The sequence below is a fragment of the Colletotrichum destructivum genome, chromosome 5 (assembly GCF_034447905.1).
Source record: "Colletotrichum destructivum chromosome 5, complete sequence".
Taxonomy (NCBI): domain Eukaryota; kingdom Fungi; phylum Ascomycota; class Sordariomycetes; order Glomerellales; family Glomerellaceae; genus Colletotrichum; species Colletotrichum destructivum.
In genome coordinates, this window is record NC_085900.1 from 3,973,904 (window position 1) to 3,990,642 (window position 16,739).

Consider the following 16,739-nt stretch of genomic DNA (forward strand, 5'->3'; position numbering starts at 1 on the left):
TCCTTCGGCCCCGCGCGCGTACCGAATGGCTGGAATTGGTTTAATTGCCATTGTTTACACAGACCGGGTGAATCCCCCCTCCGCCCTCTCCCCCCCTTTCGCAGCGGAGCCGAAAATCCGGAAATAGGAGGTCCTGCCAAGGGTCACGACTCGAGAGAACCCCGGTTTAGAGTTTGAGCGGCTTTCGCCCTCCCCGTTTTGTCGGCCACGCTGGGTTATTTACCTCATTAACTGGTTATTGACTGCGGACCTCGTTAAGCCCGGCGGTCCCGGGAGCCCCCTCCCCATTCTCGGGTTTACAAAGAGTACCTCGATCAACCAACTCCACGGCAACGGGACTATCGAAACTGGAAACTCAAAGTTGCGGAGAAGACGAAGTGGCTTGAACGGCTCAAACGGCAGCCATCGACTGATTGTTCATGAGAGGCGGCCAAGAAACTCCTTTATGGAGTCGTGACCACAGACTGATTACTTCCAACCCCGGGAGGAACTGGACATCTCCTTCACCGTTCCACAGTCCCAAACGGATGGCTCCGGAAGCCCTCGGGAGGAGCCGACTGCACGTCGGTTTGGCACATGGGACGGCAGGGGTGGCCTGCGTCGAGCCGCGTCTGGAATTGAGGCGGCCTGGCTATACCGCAATGCATTATTCAAGTCAGCTCATTCAAGACCCTCAGCGTCGCATTCGTCTTGAAGCCTGAGCCTAACTTGCAATATCGACACTACCAGCATACATGCCTCTGAGAGACGGCAATTCGGTCGCAGCCTACTAGTTGAAAGGTTGCGAGTAAGCGCCTTCGGGGCGCTCTGGGTTCCCGAGACCGAAGACATCGACGCCAAATCTGATGTTTGATTACTGCCAAACAGAAAATGACTGGCCTTGGTTTCAACGGAGCAAAGAACAACATTATCCAAGGTGTGTTGACGCAGCTCTACTCTACACTACCGGTTCAGTCCTCGCGTTGGGCCATGCTCAATTACCATTCCCTTGTCCAGACGGATGAAGTAGTTGGCGTCCTGGACAGCCTCCAGCCGGTGGGCAATCGTGATGACGGTGCTCGTAGTCAACTCATTTCTCAAGACCTCCTGCACCCTCGCAGCCGTCTCCTTGTCAATCGAGGCAGTGGCCTCGTCCAGCACCACAATCGGGCTCCTTCTCAGGACAGCCCGACCGATGCCGACCAGTTGGCGTTGTCCCTGGCTCAGATTCTTCCCGCCGCCTTCGACGCGTGAGTAAAGGTCCCAGCCGGTGCCCAGCACACGGTGCAAGACGACGACGCACTCGGTGTCGGTGTACTGGTGCAACGGGTCCAGGTTGTCCCGCAAGGTTCCGGGAAACAGCACCGGATCCTGCGCGACGAAGCTCACGCGCTGTCGCCACACATGAACATCCACGTCGGATAGCCTGTAGCTGCCGATGCGAATAGACCCCTCGGAAGGATGGATCGTTGCGAGGAGGGCGAGGGCAAGCGTGGACTTACCAGACCCTGTCCTGCCCAAGACCGCGCAGGTCGAACCGCCAGGAATAGTGAACGAGGCTTCCGATACGGATGGCTCAAGGTGAGGTGCGTACTTGAGCGTGACATTGTCAAATGTGACATCGTCCGAGTGGTGAGGCCAGTTGACGGGGGGTGTGAGCTCGCCACAAGGTTCCTCGGGGATGTCTAGAAGCTCAATCACGCGCTCGACAGAGACGAAATCCATCTGCAGGGTGCCATACTGCTTGCAGAGGTTATGGGTCGCCTCGACGAAGGCCGAAGCGGTGGTCAAGACGAAAGCAGTCAGGCCAGGCGATAGACCCTTGTAGAGCGCGAGCAGCGTGAGAGCAAAGGTGGAAATGGCCGACAGCGCGTCGAACCTGTACATGAGCCAGGCTTGGAGGCTCCAGTAGAAGTGGTCCATCTTCTGGAAGGCATCGGTGACGACGATGTTCATGTTTTGGAAGTGGTGCTGCGCCTTGAACGCGCGAATGGTGGCCAATCCATCGAGCAAGATACCAAAGTTGGACATGAGCGGGCTCAGCGACACCATCTCCAGTCTCCGCAAGCTTTGAGAGGTGGGCAAAAAGCGCATGAAAATGTAGACGAACCACAGGGTCATGCCGACGGAGAAGACGAGGAACAGAGGCGTGACAGAGGCGATGACAACCATGCTGGAGAACCAGGTGATGGACTGGGCGGCAACCTCGCGCAACGGCCGCATGATGCCTCCATCGATCATGCCGACGTCGGAGACAAGGCGGTTCATCAAGCGTCCCACGGGGGTGACGTCGTAGAACCGAAAGGTTGCTTTGCTGACTTTGGTGATGACCCTCTTGAACAGGTCCCTCGCCGCCGTGATGATCATGAGCAGGGTAAGGCCTTCCGACAATGTGTAGATGGTAGCCTGAGCAACAGCAATTGCTAGATAGACCCACAACCAAGGACGAAGATCGGTGTCTGGATCCGGGAGCCCCCCAAAGAGATTCGAGAAGTCTACGCCGCTCGATGCTTCTTGTGTTGACGTCTTATGTTTGTAAGCCTCGCCCCAGGCTTTGAGGAACCAGTAGTTGAGCAGGCTGCCCAATCTGAACAGGCCAAAGACCAGGAGGAGAACAGTCCACCACTTGAGCTTGCCGGCTTTGATGTAGGTCCAATAAACCGACAGCATTACGCCTCCGTGAGCACGATACTCCTCCTCGATGAACTTGGACGGCACGGCGGCGTCTTGCTGCTCCTCGAGTGTTTGCTCGGGCTCGTCGTGGTGTGCTGCCGTGTCGTCGTCTTCGGAGAGGAATTTGGCTACTTCCGCTGCTGCCTCTTTCGAGTTCAAGACGCGGGCAGTGCCGTCGGCAATTTCCACCATCTGGCCAGCCAAGTGGAGGCAAAGATCAACTCTGTGAGTGACGAGGACCACGGTACGGCCTTCCACCAACGGACCCTGCAGGAGCTTCTTCACGATGGATTCGGCGGTGTTGTGATCCAGCGCGGCGAGGGGATCATCCAGAAGGAGCACGCGAGACTGGCTGTATACCGCGCGGGCCAAAGCAACACGCGCTCTCTGGCCACCCGACAGGCCGATGCCGTTCTCTCCCATGTCTGACAGGTCGCCATGTTTGAAGTTGGCCAGATCCGGGAGTAGCGCACAAGCATCCAACGTCTGGGTGTATCTAGTGGGGTCGAAGGGCGCTGAGAAGAGAATGTTGTCGCGGATGCTCATGTGTTGCAGCCAGGGGCTTTGCGCACAGTATCCGATGGGCTCGGTCGGGATGATGACATCGCCCATTTGCCGATCGAGTTCTCCAAGGATCGCCTGCAGCAACGCCGTTTTACCGGAGCCAACCTTGCCGAACACGACAGTGAGGCCTTGGGGGAAGCCGACGTCGAGGTTACTCAATACCGGCTGCTCGTATCCGGGCCACGCGAACGTCGCCTTGGTAAACTTGATATCATTTGTGAGATGGTCTGAGTAGACGCCTTCTTTGTCTGGTTCGCTCATGAATTCCTCAATGCGGCCCATGGCGATGGATGCGTTCAGAAGGACGGTGATCAGGCTGGGTAGCTCTTTGAAGCTGGTCTCTAGCAAGGTGAAGAGAGATAGAGCAGGGAACGCCACATCGACCGTGAGAGTCCTGCCGGCGATAAAGGTGTAGGCGAAGAAGGTGGCGACCGGAAACAGGGTACCAGAAGTGATGTTGAGGGTAGAGATGGCGATGCTCCACAGACCCGTCACAACTCTGGTGCTCAGCTCGTGTCGTCGAGTGACCATGATACTATCGAGCCACTTTGATTGCCAGTCGTACCACCGAAGGTGCCGAATACCTTCAACAAACTGGGAGGTGGACTGCAACCTTGCATCAGTTGCAGCCCTGCGTACGCGTTCATTCTTGAGAAGCTGGGTGATGAAGATGGTGTTCAGCATTTGGGCAAGCATAACGCAGGCCATTCCGAACATGCAGGAATAGCCGAGGAGTTGCCACACGAGGATGAATGAGAAGATGAACTGAAGTGGTTTCGTAACAAGAGAGGGAAATTCCCAGAACCGCTGGGCAACTTCGTAGACATCATTCCTCATAAGGTTAAGGATCTTTCCTGTGGTAGCAGGCTGTCTTTGGGCCTTTTGCTTCCGCAGCCGCCGGTACTTGGGACGAGTAGAGTTGTCGCGGCGAAGCCAGCCCAGGAATCTGCTAAGGCGGCCAATTCGCTCGTCATTATCCGTGGTGCCAGCGGCATTGGCATCAGCCCTTTCGTCATCCTCGTCGTCGTCGTCGTCGTCTTCGTCTTCGTCGTCGGTGTCGCTCACCTTCTCGCCAGCAGGCTGGCCAAAGTGTTTCCGCGACAGAGTTTTGGCGTAGATGGTCGTGATCATCTCGCCTCGGGACCTCTCGTAGCAGCGTCTGGAGAACCAGAGTTGGAAGACGGCCGCCTGGCAGGCGAGCAGACGAACAGCCAGGATAGCAATGGCATAGAGGACAGACACCTCGATGTTATTCGGGCCGCTCTGGATAGCCCGCAACAGCTGCTGCAACAGCATGGGGACAGAAAGGGCAGCGGCGCACTCGATCAAACCGAGCAGCGACTGGATGATGAGGTCCAGTCCGTTGGCCGAGAACAGCTTGGTGGTCATGGAGCCACGGAGGTCACGAAAGAGAGAATGGAGCCGCTCGTGCTGAAAGTCGAAGGGCAGCTGCCACACGTCTTCGTTGTGCAGCTGTTTTTCGTAGCCCCTGGCGATCATTGGCGCCATCCATGACACCGTCATGAATCTCCAGAGCGAGAGGTTGTCCTCGGGGCTGCGGAGCTCGTCGGTGGGCTCCTCGCGGGCAATGTCAGAGTCGGTGAGGGAAGGGTCTCGCATCGGCATTGCGACGATGCCGATGATGCCTGCCAAGCCGACAACGGGATCCGCGAGGATGAGAGTAGGGACTAGCCTATGGAGCCGGTAGCTGAATGCCGTCGAGACAACGCCACATGCCAGGATTACGACGTAGAGAAACAGCAGCGTCTTGGGCGTCTTCGTAGGACGGTCGACGGCGGTGATGAGAATAGCGGCAATCCACGGCACGAGATCTAGGAGGTAGAAATGGCCACGAGGCGGCGCGACGACGGACAAGATGGCCTCGATCAGGCCAGCCAATGCCACTGCAAAAAGGTAGACGGTCCAGAACGTCCAGGGTTTCTTCAGTGAAGGCTGTCCGACCTCGGAATACAGAGACTCCTGTGCAAAGCCACGGCACCAGGCGGGCCTCTTGCGGAGAAGCGGTGTTACAAGGAGGAGGCACAGCAGCGAGGCTGCGATGGAGGCGCGCACGATGTTGGTGATGTCCATGATTTTGGAGGCATTGGAACGAGCCAGTGTGGTCAGGGTCGCGTTTTCGGATGCGGCGTGAGATGAGGGAGGTGGAAGATGGGGGCCACCGAGGACATCCTGAAGGGCGACATAGCTGTAAAAGGACAACCCTCCTCGAGGAAGAGAGTCGGCCTCAAAGTTTTCAGAGCCATCCATGGTGAAGGAAGTTTGGCAGCGGGTGCCTATCGAGACGTGCGAAACCGTGGTTGCCACACCATCAAGGGAAGCCGTGAACCGCGGTGTGCTCGAAGCCAAATGAGTGGGATGAGGTTGAGGTCGAGGCTGGTCGGGTACCGCTGCCGTGCATTCACCGCTTCCCAGGTTCGCGAATTCGCCAAAGGGTAAAAATGGAGGAGGGATTCCTTAGTAATTTGTTTCCGGAAATCCTTCACCTGACTGTTCACGTGGTCCCTCCCCCCCGGATAACGACACTGCGTCTCATTTTCGTCGGACTCATCGACCGCATTCGGCGGGTGACGATGTATGGGCAATTGAATGCAATTGACGATGCTGAGGCTGGGCTCGAGCCTGGATTGTCTAGTGTTTGAGACAAAGGAAGTGAGGAAAAGAGAGAGAGACACACACACACACAAACGAACGGAACGAATTGGGGCTTGGCAAGACGTGCTGCTACTGACGGACGCCACGGAAAAAGAGACGACACGTGACTCATTTCCGAAGATGTTCCGGCAGATGACATAATGCTCCGGGCCACTTCCACTCCGGCAGACCGCACTCTCTGAATGTGGAGCTTGATGTGGGTCCCGGTAGTCAGGCACCAAAAGCCCGGCACCCGCCTTGGCGAGTGACACTTGTGGGGCAGAGTTCGTCCCGCCGCATTTCCAAACGAGACAACCGACCTTTGTACGAACACGAACCCGAGCACCCTGTACCGGCCCCTTTCCCTCTTTCCCTCGCGAACCCAAACCCCTGCGATCTGCATTGCCAAACCTCGCGGCAACTTTAGTACGCGACTACGCACCGACCGAATTACGCTTATGCGGGGGAAAGAACTGGACTGGTCCCTAAGCGCAGCGTCATGTCGTTGTTATGTCCCCGGGGGGTTGGATGGTGGCCACCTACCTAGTGAAAGGGCCCCCGTCATTTCCAAATCTCCGTCCGAGGCACGAGTAGCCAGGGCCTGGGGGTTGAAGAGAATGGACGATGAAGGGATGGGTACATAAGTCGGCGGCACCCTTCCGACATGGCAGTTCATCTGTACTCGCAACCAGTCCCCCCTTCCAAGGTCATTACAACTCTTTGGAAGACATCATCGAAAACATTACCATGACGAACGCAACAGACCCACTCGCCTTGGCCGGCGTACTGGACGCCCAGTTCTCGAGGCACTGGCCCACAGCCACGGCCGGCGTCGTCTTTGTCGTTTTCGCCTTGCTGGCACAGAGCTGGCTCGCCGTTGACCCGCTGGCCGACGTCCCCGTCGTGGGCAAGGGAGGAAGATGGGCCCGGCGAAAGCAATACCTGCAAGGCCAAGGAAACCAACTTTACATCGACGGTTACAAGCAGGTTCGTGGGTCTTTTTTTGAGCGGGAGGGGATCGTCCTTGCACTCGGCGACTCTATTCCTTTTGTTCGGTTCTGACTGTTTGATTATTCTTCTAGTTCAAGGACAGCATCTTCCGCCTCACGACGTCAAAGAGTAAGACTCTCTTGAGCCCCCGTGACTCTTCTCAAACTCTCACAGCTGACCCGTCCCCCCCCCCCCAGAGAAGGATACCATTTGCGTTCCTCCCAAATACCTCCCCGAACTGAAGAAAGCACCCGACGATGTCATTAGCTTCACCAAAGCCATCGATGAAGTATGCAGCTCCTCCCTTCCCTCCTTGCCCAAAAGCACTTGTCGTCCGTACTTTGAAATACTGACCAGCCAAGTCCATGCAATCCCAGTACACAAAGATCAGTGGCGACACGCCCATCTTGGTCCATGCCGTCAGGGCCTCGTTGACCCCAGCTTTGCGTTAGCCTCACCGCGCGGTTCCCCTTCCCCCTCTTCCAAATGCCCGGCGCTAACCAGCTTCCGACAGCCCGCCTGAACGCGAGCATCTCGGACGAGGTCGTCGAGTCGATGCGCCTCGAGCTGCCGCAATCCACCGACTGGACCGAGGTCAACATCAACGCCAAGCTGCTCCGCATCATCGCCATGGTCTCGGGCCGCGTCTTCATCGGCTCGGAGCTCTGCCGGGACGAGAGGTACATCGATGCCTCCATCAACTACACCGTCGACCTCATGACCGCCGTGCACGTCATCGCCCTCGTCCCGTCGTTCCTGCGCCCCATCGTCGCCACCTGGCTGCCGACGACCAAAAAGCTCTACCGCCGCATCGCCGAGGCCGAGAGCGTCTTCCGCCCCATCGTGACGGCCCGGAGGGAGGCCGCCGCCGCTAACAGGGACGACTATCGGGAGCCGGACGACATGCTCCAGTGGATCCTCAACGCCCAGACAAAGTTCGGCCAGCTCAGCGACCGTGACCTCGCCTCGGCCCAGCTCGGCATCAGCTTCGCCGCCATCCACACGACCACCATGACCACAACCAACGCCATCTACTGGCTCGTGGCGAAGCCGGAGCTGATCCCCATGTTGCGGGATGACGTGCAGCAGGCGTTGCTCGAGTCAGGGGGAGAATTCACGAGTGGGGCCCTGCAGAACATGAAGAAGCTCGACAGTTTCCTGAAGGAGGTTATGAGAGTCTCCCCGCTTTCTGCCGGTATGCGTCCCCTCCTTCCTCTTTTGGCATTCTGATCGTTTTGTCATGGATCTGGGGTCCTCCAATCTTTCTCCTCCTACTCCCCCTCTCCAATGTGGCGTGAGTTGTGAACTTTTGAAAAAGTCGTCGGAACTGACCAGCTCCCCCCTGTCATAGGCTCCTTCACGCGCAAGGTCCTCAAGTCCCTGACGCTCCCCAACGGCCAGACCATCCCCGCGGGCATGAACATCGAAACGCCCGCCGCCGGCGTCAACACCGACCCCGAAATCTTCCCGGACCCGGAGGTCTTCGACGCCCTGCGCTTCTACCGGCTCCGCGAGGCCAAGGAGCACGCCGCGTCTGGCGCCAAGGCCGCCGAGGTCGTCATGCAGGCCCAGTTCGTGAGCGTCGGCACCACGCACCTGACGTTCGGCTACGGCAAGCACGCCTGCCCCGGCCGCTTCTTCGCCGTCAACGAGATCAAGATGATCATGGCCAACGTCCTCTGCTACTACGATGTGAAGCTGCCGGATGGCGAGACGGGTCGCTACGAGAACCTGGTCTTCGGCGCGAGTGTAAGTGCCAAATCTTTTTTTTCCCCTCACAAAAGCCGGGGCAATACTTGTACCCCTCTCCATTTCTTTCTTGAATGTTGAGATGAAAGCTGACACGGTTCTTCCTTGATTAGTCCGTTCCCGACCCCAAAAAGACAATTATGATTAGGAAACTGTGAGCTGAGCTGGGGCGGGGCGGATGAGAACCGAATACGGATACGGTGTCCGGGCTACGCGTCTCACGAAGCTTTTTTCTTTTCTCGTTCTTCTCGGATTGATGAAGCTCACGAAGCTTTTTTATTTTCTCGTTCTTCTCGGATTGATGAAGGTTGGATACGATGGATCATTCATGCAAAAACTGCCGATTGCCAATTTGCTGCGACAATCCCATGATTTTCTGATCCTCAACCCAACCCAACCCCCCCCCCCCTTTTTTTTTCCCCGTTTTCCGTTTTCCGGGGTGTTTTTTTTTTTGGTACAGATTGTTGAATCACAGCGTAAAAAGCGTACGGAACCGTTTTGTTGTTTTTTTACACCGTCCCCATGTCTACCTAGCCATGCATCTATCGGAGGTGTCAATCAAGTACATATATATCCAATTCAGATCTCCATGTCGTCAACATCAATTCTCTCCGTCAGGCTCCGCTTCGGCCACTGAATCCAGGGCCTCCACTCGTCGTCCAGGGCTTCATCCACGAGGGACATGACGGTGTCGCTCCAGCCGTAGAAAAGCCAGTTCGACGCCTGCTCGAACAGCCTCGCCAGCGCGGCGTAGTGCGCCAGGATGACGAGGGCGGTCGGGTGTCGGTTTTCAATCATTTCGATGAACAGGGGCGGCAGGTTGGCGGCCCACGCCCAGGCGGCGCCCGACTTGTCGATCCCGTCTGGCTCATCGCCTGCGCTCTTGCAGATCTGGTGCGTCCTCCGCAGTGACTCGAGCGCCAGCACGCAAACGGACTGCGGGTTGATGACCTCGGCGAAGGAGGCGCGGACTTCGCGGGCCAAGACGGTGACGGCGTCGAGGCGCTTCTGGTAGGGCGACGACGACCAGCTCCCACCCGGCGGCACCTCGGCAGCACGCAGCAGGTTGTCGAGGGGCCCGCCGCGTTGCCTCCAATCCTCGATGGGCTGGAAGTCAAGGATGCCCTTAATGCCATGGAGAAGCATGAAGCACTGGCTGACGTTACCAAGCGAGACGGTCCTGCCCAGGCGGGCGCCGTGGGCGACGGAGTAGATGCTGAGAATGAAGATGAGTGTGGCCAGGAAGAAGTATGCCTCGCAGTTGTCCTTGTTGATATCATTGAGACGGAGGGCGAAGGAGCGCAGGGCAAGGTTTTGGTGGTGCACCGAGATGATGTCCCATTTCTTCTGCTCCTGGGGGTGGAGGCTCGCGTAGTGCATGGCCGAGAGGGCCAGCAGGCCATGCATGAGAAATTTCTAGCATCTCGTGTTAGTACCGTCCCCGGTTTTGTTATGTGAGTAGAAGAAGATGTTCGCTCTGGTCTTAAGAGGGGGGGGCGAAATCTAAGACGGAAGCGGCTAAGGGGGGCACAGTCAAGCCAAGGTTCTGACATACGTGCGAGCAAGCCATCTCAGGAACAGCCGTCTTCCAAAGCTCTTCGGTGCATCTGGCGTTGGTCAAGACATGGCACGTGCTGGTGTTGTAATGGTGCATCAGGCGTAAACTTTGCAGCCAATTCTCCGAAAGGTCCCCGGGATCCGCGGCGGGGTCGTTGCGCGGATCCCGTGCCGGGTCTCCGGGGTACGGCGAGGCGCTGCTCCTCACTGTCAAAGGAAGGTCAGCCAGCTGCAGCCTGCAGGCGCCTTTTCACCTTTGGATAAACCCGTTCGTTACCCAACTATGGAGCGCCTGGCCAAAGGGTGTCGTACCTGCCGTCGGGGTGAGACCGGCCTCACTCGCTGCCTCGTGAGCGCCCTCCGCAGCTGGGCGGATCGGGACGAATTGCCGGGCAGCAGCGGGTTTCGGGGGCGCAGTTGGCGCATGAGGCGGCTGCGGCGGCGGTTGCGGCGGCGCCGTTAGTGGAGACGTCGACGTTGACAGAGACGTCGCGGGTTGATCGACGAGACTGCAGTGGGCCCCGTGGGCGACGCACTTCCGGCACGGGCGTTCCTCGTCGCACTGCCAACAACCCCCAAGATGTGAGTTCGGGGAGAGGGCAGAGCGGTGCTGGACTCGCGGGTCTCTCGTACCTTGACGCGGCGCGCTTTGCAGCGCTGGCATCCGTTCCTCGACTTCTTGTGGCCAAGACGCCGGGTGCGCTTCTCCATGATGCGGGATGGCGTTGCGTCCCCCCGCCTGGTTTCTGGACTGTGTTACACGGAGGTGGCTTGGAGGGTGGATTAGAAAGGGCGTGGCGCGGGTTCGGGTTCGTATAGGTAATGAAGAGATTGTATCTCCGTGAGATGAGAGGAGAGAAGAGAGAGGGGAGCAACTTATTTGAAAAGAGAATGCGAAGGGCGCCAATAAGCCAATTGGAGCACTGGAAGGTCCCGAATACGGAATCCCCGCTTCTATTTTGTTAGATCGTCATGGAGCTTGCAGATGCTAGCGCGAGTCATGACGTGAAGATTGCTGGGGGCTTGGAGGAGACAACCAGGGGTTTACGAGCAAGTGGGCTACCTAAACGAATCCGAAGTTAAAATCAGACAGGACGGTAACCTGTATACCGCAAGCCCCTCTCCCGTCCCCGTCCTCGTGCTCCATACTGTATCATCGTCGCATGGATACTGCATAAGACTCTCGGAAGAATACAACCTCTCATCGCTTGTTGATAGGCTTAAAATACAGAAAGAGATGATGGCCTGCATGGTCCGATGCAACAATGGGGCTGGCCGCACGAATAGAAGAGAGGCTGCCGGATGAGCTGCCGTAACAGCGAGGTCATCCACCATACCAACAGGACTGCGGCCATGGCGTCATTGGGAGATCAGAATCCATCGCCGGTCTATTCGATCTTCACCGGTTTTCAATGCAAGGATAGCAGACGCTTACCGTTGCGGGGGAGGGGGGGGCCGGGGCTGTTGTCCCTCGCAGCAACGCAGCCAAGCATGCTCACGACTCGAGCCATCTGTCCGTGAGAGAATTTCAGGTCAACAAAATGGTCAGCTCACAGTTCCTCAAGCGGGGCGAACATTCCGATAACCGTCCATCAGTCGGTCCAAGGGAGGGGCACCAGGGCCTCGTTGTGTGAAAGTTGCTGTGATAACCCAACGACTGTTGCAGGGTGATATATCATAGGCCATCAAACCACACTTAGGACCACTTACACGCACCATCCATGAAGCTCATCGTGCACGGGGTACGGCGGGAGCTGTTCCGGAGGAAGAAGGGCTCATGCTTGTCTACGGTCTTCGACAGAAATGTGAACGGACCACACAGTAGACTAACCTTTGAGGGGGTTTGAGTGGCCGATTGAAGATTGAAGATGCCTTCACTTATAGAAAACTTGGAATTGTGTCCCGAGACACACAGGAGAGAGAGAGAACCGCTCACACCATAGCCAACCTCTCATAACAGAGACACATACGGATACCTCACGTCACATCACATCACATCACATCGCGTCACCAAACACAGAGAAAGGACAAGATACCAATGACAGCAAGACATCTCCCTCCCGTGCAGATCAGAAACGCTTCAATTTTTTGCCTACTCATCCCGGTATATGTATGTGTATTATCCCCCCACCCCAATCCCGATGCATCATCATCATCTAAATTCCCGAATCTACACCAAACAACGCCATCCCAATGACATGACCCAGAAGCACGCATCAACATCATCAACATCAACAACCCAGACCTTCCCCCCCCCCCCCCTTCCCCCGCCTTACCAGTCCGGCGCGCTCCCGCATCCCCCACCGCCGCCGACCAGCAGCTGCGCCGGCTTCTGCATCTTGAGCGGCGCCATCGGCCTCACGCCGGGCTTCTTGGCCCGCAGGCCCTTGAACTTGATCTTCTTGTCCAGCTGCTCGAACGGCGACCCGCCCGACTCGCCCTTGCGCACCATCCACTTGGCCGTCCCCAGCGCCGCGTCGAGCTCCTCCACGGGCGGGAGCCGCAGGTAGATCATGCCGTCCGCCCGCTCCTCCACGGGGAATGTCGCGATGCTCACCTCGGCGTCGTTCTTGCAGTCGCCGTTGGCCAGGTCGAAGTTGCGCTTGTGGTACGGGCACGAGATCCACGGCGCCGACCGCTTCGCGTCGCCGCCGTTGGTCGAGCACCCGGAGTCGGGCTTCTTGGCGTCGTCGCACGTGTCCGCGCCGAGGTCCTCGCCGATGAGGCCGTCCGACAGCACGAACTGCCGCTTGTGCGGGCACATCTGCTGCGTCGCGTAGTACCGCCCGCGGATGCGCCACACCGCCAGCTGCGTGTCGCCGCGCTTGACCGTCGCCGAGATGCCGTTGGGCGTCTCATCGGCGCCGAAGAAGTGGCTCGCCTGCAGCATCGGCTGCCACGACGTGCTGCTCCACCGCTCCCGGAGGCCCTTGAAGTCCTCCTTGACCGAGTCGGGAGCCCAATACACCGGCCGCGCCTGGTCGCGGTCCAGCTCGACCTCCATGTTCTCCACCGTCTCGTCCGTGTTGTCAAACTGCTTGAACTTGGCCGCGATCGCCGGGTTCTTGATCGCCTCGGCCCACTCGTCGAAGAAGCTGTCGACGAGCTCCTGCATCTGCGCCTCGAGCGACGCGCAGATGCCCAGCTTGTCCTCGAGCACCACCTCCTGGAGGTACTTGATGCCGCCCGGCAGGTTCTCGAGCCACCGCGCCGTGCGCTGCAGCTTGTCGGCCGTGCGGATGTAGAACATCAGGTACCGGTCGATGATGGGGATCACCTCGGTCGGCGGCACGTCCTTGGCCAGCAGCTCCGAGTGCTTGGGCTTGGCACCGCCGTTGCCGGCCACGAAGATGTTGAAGCCCGTTTCGGTGGCGATGAGGCCGAAGCTATCGTTAACATGTTAGTCTCGGTTTCTCTCTCTCTCTCTCTCTCTGTATGTGTGTGTGTGTGTGTGACATATGACGGGCCTACTTACTCCTTGTTTTGGGCCTCGGCGCATTCGCGGACACAGCCGCTGACGCCGCCCTTGATCTTGTGCGGCGCGCGGATGCTCTTGTACCGCTCCTCGAGCCGTACCGCCATGCCGACGCTGTCGCCGACGCCGTAGCGGCACCACGTCGTGCCGACGCAGCTCTTGACCGTCCGCAGCGATTTGGCGTACGCGTGGCCCGACTCCATGCCGGCCTCGACCAGCATGCGCCAGATGTCCAGCAGGTCCTGCTTCTTGGCGCCGAACATGTCGATGCGCTGCCCGCCCGTGATCTTGGTGTACAGGTTGTACTTGGACGCGACGTTGCCGATGGCGATGAGCTTGTCTGGCGTGATCTCGCCGGCCGACACCCGCGGCACGACGCTGTAGGTGCCGTTGCGCTGGATGTTGCCGAGGAACCGGTCGTTGGTCTCCTGCAGGCCGTGCATGGGCTTGTCCATGACGTGCCGGTTCCACAGCGACGCGAAGATGCTGCCGATGGTGGGCTTGCAGGCCTCGCAGCCGAGCGAGGTCGGGTCGTTGCCGGCCTCGCGCATCACCTCCTCGAGCGTCTGCAGCCTCTTGACGAGGACGATGTTGTACAAGTCGGCGCGCGAGTAGTTGAAGTGCGCGCACAGGTAGTTCTTGACCTCGTTGCCCATGGACAGCATGGTCTTGTTGAAGATGGTCGTCACCAGCGGCATGCAGCCGCCGCAGCCGGTGCCGGCCTTGGTGCACGACTTGACCTCGCCGATGGTCTTGCAGGTGCCGTCCTTGACCGAGTTGACGACGTCGCCCTTGGTCACGTTGTGGCACGAGCAGATTTGCGTGTCGTCCGTCAGGTCGTCCCCTTCGTCTTCGCCGTCCTTCTTGGCGCCGAGGATGAGCTGGCTCGGGGGCATGTCCAGCTCCTTCATGTTCTTGACGATGGGCACGAGCTTGATGTAGTCCTTGGTGTCGCCGATCATCATGCCGCCCAGCAGGTACTTGCCGTCCTCGGTGAAGATGTACTTCTTGTAGACGTTCTGGAAGGGGTCGCGGTACGTCAGCGCCTTGACGGGAGCCGGCGGCAGGCCGTTTGTCAACGTCTCGAGGGTGCTCTGCTCGTCGCCCTTCTTCGCTTTGCGGGCCGCCTTGGGGGGCAGGTACTGGGGGCCGTCGCGGTCGGCGAAGAAGTCGCCGAAGCTGGCGACGTCGACGCCCAGGAGCTTCAGCTTGGTGCTCAGGTCGGGCCTCTTGAAGGCCCGCGGCTGGTGCAGCTTGGCCTGTGTGAGGTTGAAGGAGAGGACGTCGGCCATCTCGACGCCGGGGGCGATGAGACCGAAGGTCTGACTCTGCCAGCTGGCGCACTCGCCGATGGCGTAAATGTCTGGGATGCTGGTGCTCAGGTCGTCGGCGACGACGATGCCGCCGCCGCGGTCGGCGCACTTGATGCCGGCCCTCCGGGCGAGCTCGTCTCGCGGGCGCACGCCGATGGCGAAGCAGATGGTTGAGCAGTCCATGCGCTCGCCGTCCTCGAAGACGACGCCCTGGACGTGGTTATCCGGCGTCACCTCGATCTGGCCCACCCGCTTGCTGAGGAGCACATCGAGGCCGAGGTCCCGGACCTGGTCGACGACCATGGAGCCAGCGTCGTTGTCGAGCTGGCGGCTCAGCACCCAGCGGTTCCGCTCGATCAGCTTGACCTTGTCGAAGCAGTCGAGGTCCATCATGGCCTTGGCGGCCTCGAGGCCGAGCAGACCGCCGCCGACGACGGCCCCGACGGTGCCCTTCCGTTGGGCGGCGAAGGCGATCAGGTTGATGAGGTCGTCAATTGTGCGGTAGACGAAGACGCCCTTTGCGTCGTGGCCCGGGGTGTGTTTGGGGAGGACGGCGTCTGAGCCGGTGGCGATGACGAGGATGTCATACGGCACAACCTCGCCGTTTGAACATGTTACTGTCTTTGACTGAGAGTCGATATCTGTGACTTTGGTGTTGACGTGGTAGCCCAATGAGCCTTGGGGTGTGCTGTGGTACTGTTGGGTTGGACGAATCAGCAAAGAGCGCGAGGCGTAGCAGCGTATGGGGTGGGGTGTTGAGAGAGGAGGTCACACATACCCATTCTTCCGGGTTGAGGTAAAGGTTCTCTACTTTGCGGTGATCGAAGAAGCTCGTCAAGCCGACGCGGTTATACGCCAGATGCGGCTCCTCTCCGAGGACTGTGATGGTGTACTCATTTGCGCGGGCGTCCAGCTTGAGCATCTTCTCACTTTACAGGAGTCGGTCAGTTAGTCCAACAGTCCAGTCCAGTCCAGTTCAGTTCAGTCAGTTCACACATATCGGCACTCACATGAAGGCGATGCCGACCATGCCCAGGCCGACAACGACGAGTCTCTTACGTTCCGCCATCTTGGAGATGTCAAACGCTGCCGAGACTGCGGAAGAGAGGGAGGAAGGGAGGGAAAGAGGATGGTTTGTTGGAGGAACGGAATACAGATCACAGACAACAACAAGAAAACAAAAAGGAGGAAGAAAAGGGCAGAGGACTTTCTCGCGCCGACTAATATTCGGTCGTCTCGTCCAGGTCAACGAACAAGGTCACATAGCCAGTCACACACACTCCCTTCTCTCACTTGCTCATATGGGTGGGAAAAAAGACGCATCATCCCGTCCTCAGCGCACAATGAAGTCAGTCCAAGGCCGATCCGCTGGGAACAGCATCTCCGGCGAAGAGACGAGGCATGCGCACCAGGTCCCAGGTCCCAGGGGGGCGACGGGGGCGTTGATTGGTCGCGAGGCCAGGAACGGGCAGCACCTGAAGGCGCATTTCCACGGTTGGTTGACATTTTGAGACTTTCTGGCCCGGACGGAGCACGGCTCGCATGGGCGCATGGCAGTGGCATTAGCATTAGCATTGGGGAAAGAGTGAGTGTGAAGGTGGCGCAAGGTATTACATGTAGGCAATTGTATGGCGTCCGAGGTCGATCGTGCTGATAAGGAGGATAAGGAGGGACCATTGGATGATAAGGCACCTCGCCGACGAATCAGAGGCGCAGCATTGCGGGCCGCAGCGGGCGGCTCTGGTTGCGCCCGCGGAGAAAGGTGCTTCGGGGGGGAAAGGGGCTCC

The 16,739-nt window shown here is 58.6% G+C and overlaps 4 protein-coding genes across 4 annotated transcripts; 1 reads left to right on the forward strand and 3 right to left on the reverse strand.

Moving 5' to 3' along the window:
• Positions 1-829: 829 nt before the first annotated feature.
• CDEST_08750 (Putative AAA+ ATPase domain, ABC transporter type 1, transmembrane domain-containing protein) lies at positions 830-5,889 on the reverse strand. The gene has a single exon (XM_062924909.1). The coding sequence runs from the start codon at positions 5,482-5,484 to the stop codon at positions 943-945; it is 4,542 nt and encodes a 1,513-aa protein (XP_062780960.1). The 5' UTR covers positions 5,485-5,889; the 3' UTR covers positions 830-942.
• A 726-nt stretch (positions 5,890-6,615) lies between these two features.
• CDEST_08751 (Putative cytochrome P450) lies at positions 6,616-8,765 on the forward strand (the record flags this gene model as incomplete). Its single annotated transcript, XM_062924910.1, has 7 exons — positions 6,616-6,855; positions 6,951-6,987; positions 7,056-7,147; positions 7,221-7,305; positions 7,373-8,053; positions 8,210-8,607; positions 8,721-8,765. The coding sequence occupies 7 exons, from the start codon at positions 6,616-6,618 to the stop codon at positions 8,763-8,765; spliced, it is 1,578 nt and encodes a 525-aa protein (XP_062780961.1).
• A 329-nt stretch (positions 8,766-9,094) lies between these two features.
• CDEST_08752 (Putative zn(2)Cys(6) fungal-type DNA-binding domain, fungal transcription factor) lies at positions 9,095-11,017 on the reverse strand. Its single transcript, XM_062924911.1, has 4 exons — positions 10,798-11,017; positions 10,477-10,726; positions 10,163-10,371; positions 9,095-10,023 (listed from the first exon to the last, which is right to left on the reverse strand). The coding sequence occupies exons 1-4, from the start codon at positions 10,873-10,875 to the stop codon at positions 9,187-9,189; spliced, it is 1,374 nt and encodes a 457-aa protein (XP_062780962.1). The 5' UTR covers positions 10,876-11,017; the 3' UTR covers positions 9,095-9,186.
• Positions 11,018-12,436: 1,419 nt separating this feature from the next.
• Positions 12,437-16,583, reverse strand: CDEST_08753 (Putative nitrite/Sulfite reductase ferredoxin-like domain, nitrite/sulphite reductase 4Fe-4S; the record flags this gene model as incomplete). Its single annotated transcript, XM_062924912.1, has 4 exons — positions 15,963-16,583; positions 15,731-15,881; positions 13,640-15,648; positions 12,437-13,550 (listed from the first exon to the last, which is right to left on the reverse strand). Exons 1-4 carry the CDS (start codon positions 16,019-16,021, stop codon positions 12,437-12,439), a joined length of 3,333 nt encoding a protein of 1,110 aa, XP_062780963.1. The 5' UTR covers positions 16,022-16,583.
• Between the last annotated feature and the right edge of the window lie 156 nt (positions 16,584-16,739).

What these genes read in the sequence shown, in the direction of transcription:
- CDEST_08752 (XM_062924911.1), bottom strand. Translation starts at nt 10,875, where the DNA reads ATGGAGAAGCGCACCCGGCGTCTTGGCCACAAGAAGTCGAGGAACGGA. An exon ending in GCAAAGCGCGCCGCGTCAAG is followed by an intron (nt 10,727 to 10,797) that starts GTACGAGAGACC and finishes GGTTGTTGGCAG; the next exon opens with TGCGACGAGGAACGCCCGTG. An exon ending in CGGTCTCACCCCGACGGCAG is followed by an intron (nt 10,372 to 10,476) that starts GTACGACACCCT and finishes TTCCTTTGACAG; the next exon opens with TGAGGAGCAGCGCCTCGCCG.
- CDEST_08750 (XM_062924909.1), bottom strand. Translation starts at nt 5,484, where the DNA reads ATGGATGGCTCTGAAAACTTTGAGGCCGACTCTCTTCCTCGAGGAGGG.